This window comes from Hevea brasiliensis, chromosome 11 (genome assembly GCF_030052815.1).
Source record: "Hevea brasiliensis isolate MT/VB/25A 57/8 chromosome 11, ASM3005281v1, whole genome shotgun sequence".
In the NCBI taxonomy this organism is placed as follows: domain Eukaryota; kingdom Viridiplantae; phylum Streptophyta; class Magnoliopsida; order Malpighiales; family Euphorbiaceae; genus Hevea; species Hevea brasiliensis.
The window spans coordinates 75,358,036-75,363,087 of NC_079503.1; the positions used below are offsets into that span (position 1 = coordinate 75,358,036).

General features: G+C 35.5%; 1 protein-coding gene across 1 annotated transcript; it reads right to left on the minus strand.

Annotated features, from left to right (window-relative positions):
- Positions 1 to 2,389: 2,389 nt before the first annotated feature.
- LOC110660959 (EP1-like glycoprotein 4) lies at positions 2,390 to 2,920 on the minus strand. The gene is made up of 2 exons (XM_058129346.1): positions 2,843 to 2,920; positions 2,390 to 2,791 (listed from the first exon to the last, which is right to left on the minus strand). The coding sequence occupies exons 1-2, from the start codon at positions 2,918 to 2,920 to the stop codon at positions 2,390 to 2,392; spliced, it is 480 nt and encodes a 159-aa protein (XP_057985329.1).
- Between the last annotated feature and the right edge of the window lie 2,132 nt (positions 2,921 to 5,052).

Genomic DNA, 5,052 nt, shown 5'->3' on the forward strand with positions numbered 1-5,052 from the left:
CTCTTCTTAATAGTTATAAATATATGAAGTGATATAACTATTAGCCAGAAGATGCTATGAATTTATAAATAGTCAAGCTTTTGTCTTCATGAGATATAGAAGAAAAAGAAGAAAATTATATACAAAAGTGTGAAGTGTGTGTGCACTGAGTGGTGGTGCATTAGCTTGTCTTAGCATCCTCGCTTGATTTATTTGTGGAGCATTGATTATTCTGCAAATAACGTATATATTAGACTGTGAACTAATCTATATAGTTCATGTTATTCATATAATTATATAGTAGACTAGTGAAACAAATATGCTGGAGATCTTAAGGTTGTATGAACATGAGTTAAGATCCATGTATTTAAATTATTATGTTGGGTTCTTATGATTTTTCTTTGGTCACTATTCTAACTAACTACCTTTTTGTTGAGAAGGTATAGATACAACTCTTTGTAGTTACACTAGTTTAATGCTACAACTCTTTGTAGTTATACTAGTTTAATGCTTCCCTTTAATATATACTTCTATTTCACAAAATAGAAAACTGTGGATCTAGATTGACCCACCCATATTGGGCGATCCGATCAATATTTCCTACAGTTGGGTTGATGGTAACAAGAGATCCTTGTGAGAGATTATGAGCATGTGATGTTGATTGGTTGGATATGGTAGAGATTGGCAATGGGAGAGTAGATAACTATGATATAGGAGATTTGCAATAGTAATGATAGGCATTGGCAAAAAGGATTTTGAAGATGAAGGTTGCAAGTTTGGGTTAGTACCTAGAACTATGAAATTTGGGATTGGGGAATGTTCTATAAGTTGAAGCAGGGAATAGTTCCTGGCATTCGCTCTCATCTAAGGTCTGTAGTAGGTTTTAGTTGAGTTCAAACTGTCAACTTCGACTTGTTCCCCCTTTGATGTGTAATCTCTATCGTAGTGCTCAATAATACCACAGTTGAAGTAAATGTTCGGAAGTCTTTTGTATCGAATGGTTACCTTTTGCTTATTTCCATCTCCTTTGATGTTCTGGAACCAGGCATAAATGGTGTTGAAGCTCTGTGCTACTGTCTCTGTTTTATTGATATAAAGTTGATGCAAGTGTTGCTGCTGGATTTCTTTTTGACTAGTTTTATTGATGAAAATGACGTTGTTGTTTGAAAATATTTTGCTAGAGGATGTTTAGAAATTTTACTGCATTTTATTATTCACAAAATCTTGTATTAGGGGAGTGGTTGTAAAGGAATGGTGAAACTTATTTTAGGGCTTTACTTTGGACACAAACTTCCTTAATTTATGGGAGTTTGGTTAAGAAACTTTAGCAATATCCATCTATAAATATTTTTAAAAAATAGTAATAGATGATTTCCCTCTCCACTTTAATTTTCGCTCTTTCTATAACAAGTGGTTTGTCTAGAGCCATATTCACACGGATTTGCATATAGAAAGAAATTTCGATTTTGCCATCCTGTGTGAAATCCACTTCCTGGAAAGATTTGCAATTTGGTAATAAAATAAAACTCCGGCTAGTCCTAAACCAGAAATTATTTCAGCATAAAAATTTCTGTGTATATTGTGATTACTTACTTTGTAGAGAAGAAATGCTCCATCTGCAGTTTGCTGCATTACATGTTGGTCCACATAATCACAGAGGAAGACAATAAACTAGGTGTTGGAGACCTGTTTCTTGGAGTGCAATTGAAGTCCCTTTATGATGCAAGTCTTTATGCTGCAGAGAAGGAATTCTACTTAGGCTCTAAATGTCAAGTTGAAGACACCCCAAATCCGTGGAAATTGTGGATGATCATGCTCAAGAGTGGGAACATGGACACTTATGCAGCCAAGTGCCCCATAAATGGCCAGAAAGTGGGATGGTCCTGACTCTGAGTTCCCTTGCTTTGGACAAGGGTGCATGGATCAACTATTTATTTATAATGGCTAAACTACTTTGCAAGGGCCTGTTAGGACTACTCTTAAAGGCAGATTTTATGGTACATTGGAATTGGATGCTGATTTAAGAAAAGGATTGTCAAGTAACATTTCTTACCATTCTATGAGCTGGGAGGAGGAAATTGGAAAGGGCAGTTGACTAAAAGCACTTCAAAAGTTTTATTACAATTATCAGTCACAGCAATAAACACAAAAGAACAAAGCCAAGTAACATCTAAAGCTATGTTGCTTCATAAGTGGAATCAAGCAGATTGAAATAATAATAATAATAATAGAAAAAATATGTAACAGTGGACAGATTGGAGCAACATATAAAGCACAACAACTAAAATAAGTAATATGAAATAGAAAAACATGATCTCAAAGAAAATCATCATTCATCCCCTTGGCCCCGATAGAAGAGACGGCAATATTGGAGTTGTGGTTCCCTGCACTGCCTCTCTTATTGTCGCTGCTACAGTTGTTTGATTATGGATGGTAATCCATTGTACTTCAGTTCTATGCTTTCCATGTTCCCACCATAATCTAAATATTTAAAGTACATCTGTGAGACTTCAGCATCGTAAAAACCAAACAGACCGTGAGAGGTCATAGAAAGATAGAAATTTCCATCTGAGATATTGTCTTTTGAAACACTACTCACCAGCTTCTGCCCTCTCACCAATTTCTGGCCTGGAAGTAATGTGTCTGTTGGATGATCAAAGGACTGCCAAACAATATTGTTATTGCTATCATGGAGGACAAAATTTCTAGTGTCCATCATCTTCATACCCGCAACAGACTTTTTAGATGTTTTGGTAGACCAAACCAAACTTCCATCTGTATCTCTCAGCTCTGAATTTCCGTCAACTAGTAACTACAACGTTGCATTCTCACCAACGGGTTTATTTCTATTTGCTGACCATACGTTGGCAAGAGAATAGGAATACGAGAAATCATATGTTAACAATGCAACAACAAGAAAGATGTAACACCCCCGTTGCATAGCCTGGTAGATTTCACTGTTCCGGTGACCGGTGTCGGTCCGGACAATTAAGGGCATTAGAACCATACTTAAGACAACTAGAGAAACCATAAACACAAATAATTAGTAATGTTTAATTAGTTAACTATAAATAAGAAAAACAGAACATAAGAGGTTAAACGAGCCGAGAGTCACAGCGATGAGTGACCTCCTCGGGAATGACTGCGAAGTCATTTTAAACTCAAATTTCGAACCGTAAAAAGTGACGCTGCGGTCCTTAGGACCCTTATGAACACAGTGGAAAAGAGAAAATCACGAAAAAGAACTGTTAAGTCAGTCAAATAATTAGGTCAGGGAGCCGGAAGAAATATGGAATTAATTGCAAACCGAGATGAACCGGCGAGGGGCAATTTGGTCAATTGACCCCGAGAGTTGACTCCTGACCTAACTGTCAAATAAAATCGGAGAAAAGAAAATTTCGGAATTGAGAATTAAATTAAATAACTAATAGAAAAAAAATAAAGAGAAAAAAAAAGAAAAAAGAAAGAAGATGGAAAAGTCAAAGGTGATGACATCATGCATGATGTCATAAAGGATTAATTAATTTATTTTATTAATTTGGGATTTTGGTCTTCTAAAAGGGGATAAGATTAAAGAAAATAAAACAAAAAAAAAAAATTAGAAAAGTCTTCTTCTTCTCCCAAAGTGCCGCCCCACTTTCTTCCCAAAACCCTCTATGAAATCCTTCCATTTAAGCTTACATTTAAGCTTGATTTTCTCCACTTAATCAACATAACTCCCCTAAAAACTTCACTAGACCTTACAATCTCAACTTAAGAACAAGAAAGAAAGAAGAAAGAAGGAGAGGAATTGAAGAATTGGTGTTTAAGTTGAGGTTAGTTTATTAACTTGTCATTTTTCCATATTAAATGCATATGTGATGGTTGAAATGAGCTTAGAGTTAATTAAATGAAATGAAAATATTGGGGGGGAGGACTATTATTGAAATTTCATCCAGCTTGGAGGGAGTATGATTTTGTATGGCTTGAGGGTTTTGAATGAGTTTAGAAACCTTACTTAGTTAATTGATTAGCATTAAAACCATTAAATGTAGTTAATTGCACAAAATGAATGAGTTAGGGTTTGAATGTTAGGGTTTGTGAACCAAATTTTGGAGAAATGCTTAAATGATGACTTTGGTCTATTGTGAGCTGAAAAATGGTCAATAATGACCAAAGGAGATGTGTGGGAATTATTAGAATGGAAGTCAAATTCGTAGGTTGAATGGTCATGCTGCTGGCAGCATGACCAAGCCAACTTTGAAGGACCAAAACGGAAATTTTACAAGTCCAATTGATATGCCACCAATTGGGGATGAAAATAGACATAAAATAGCACAATTTTCATTAAGGAACCATGGCCAAAAACTGACTAAAACTTAGTGAAACAATTGACCAAAGTGAAATGAGAGCAGGCTGCCACTGCACAAATTGACCAAATGAACAGTGTTTGTTCATTTGGTCATAACTCGAGCTAGACAGGTCAAATTGACCTGAAATTTGGCCAGTGATTAGATGAGATATAGACCTAAAACTTTCATGAAGAACACCAACCCAAATTATGCCATTAACCTAATCAAATTATTGGGCAAAGTTGGGTTACTGTACCTGCAAAACTGCAGAATTGCCATTGAGCAGTAATGTTTGAATGGCTATAACTCTCTCTAGAAAACTTGGATTTAGGTGATTCTTGAACCGATGGAAACCTAAGACATAGTAGAACATTTCATATGAAGAAAGTTAGACCAAATTATAGACTTAACTTGATCAAATTACTGAACAAAAGTTGGACCAAAAATCTGCCAGACCCAAAATACCAGTATGAACAGTGCACGTGAACAGTAATTGTATTTTGGCTATAATTTGAGCTACAAAACTCCGATTGAGGTGATCCAAAAATGAGAATACACTTAAGACAATAAGGAACATTTTCTATGAAGGAAGTTTTGTCAAATTCCAACAGTAGATCGACCAATGGAATAGTGTAACTTAGGACTCCAAAACCGAAAATTGGCAATTTGGCCAAAATAACTTAAACTTTGAGAAAATGACCAAAACCAACAAGTTTAGTGACCAAAATATGGTATGTGGGTG

Excerpts from the sequence above, each read along its gene's own strand:
- LOC110660959 (XM_058129346.1), bottom strand. The coding sequence starts at position 2,920 with ATGCAACGGGGGTGTTACATCTTTCTTGTTGTTGCATTGTTAACATAT. Across the intron at positions 2,792-2,842 it reads ATTCCTATTCTCTTGCCAAC|TTACTAGTTGACGGAAATTC; the intron begins GTATGGTCAGCA and ends GCAACGTTGTAG.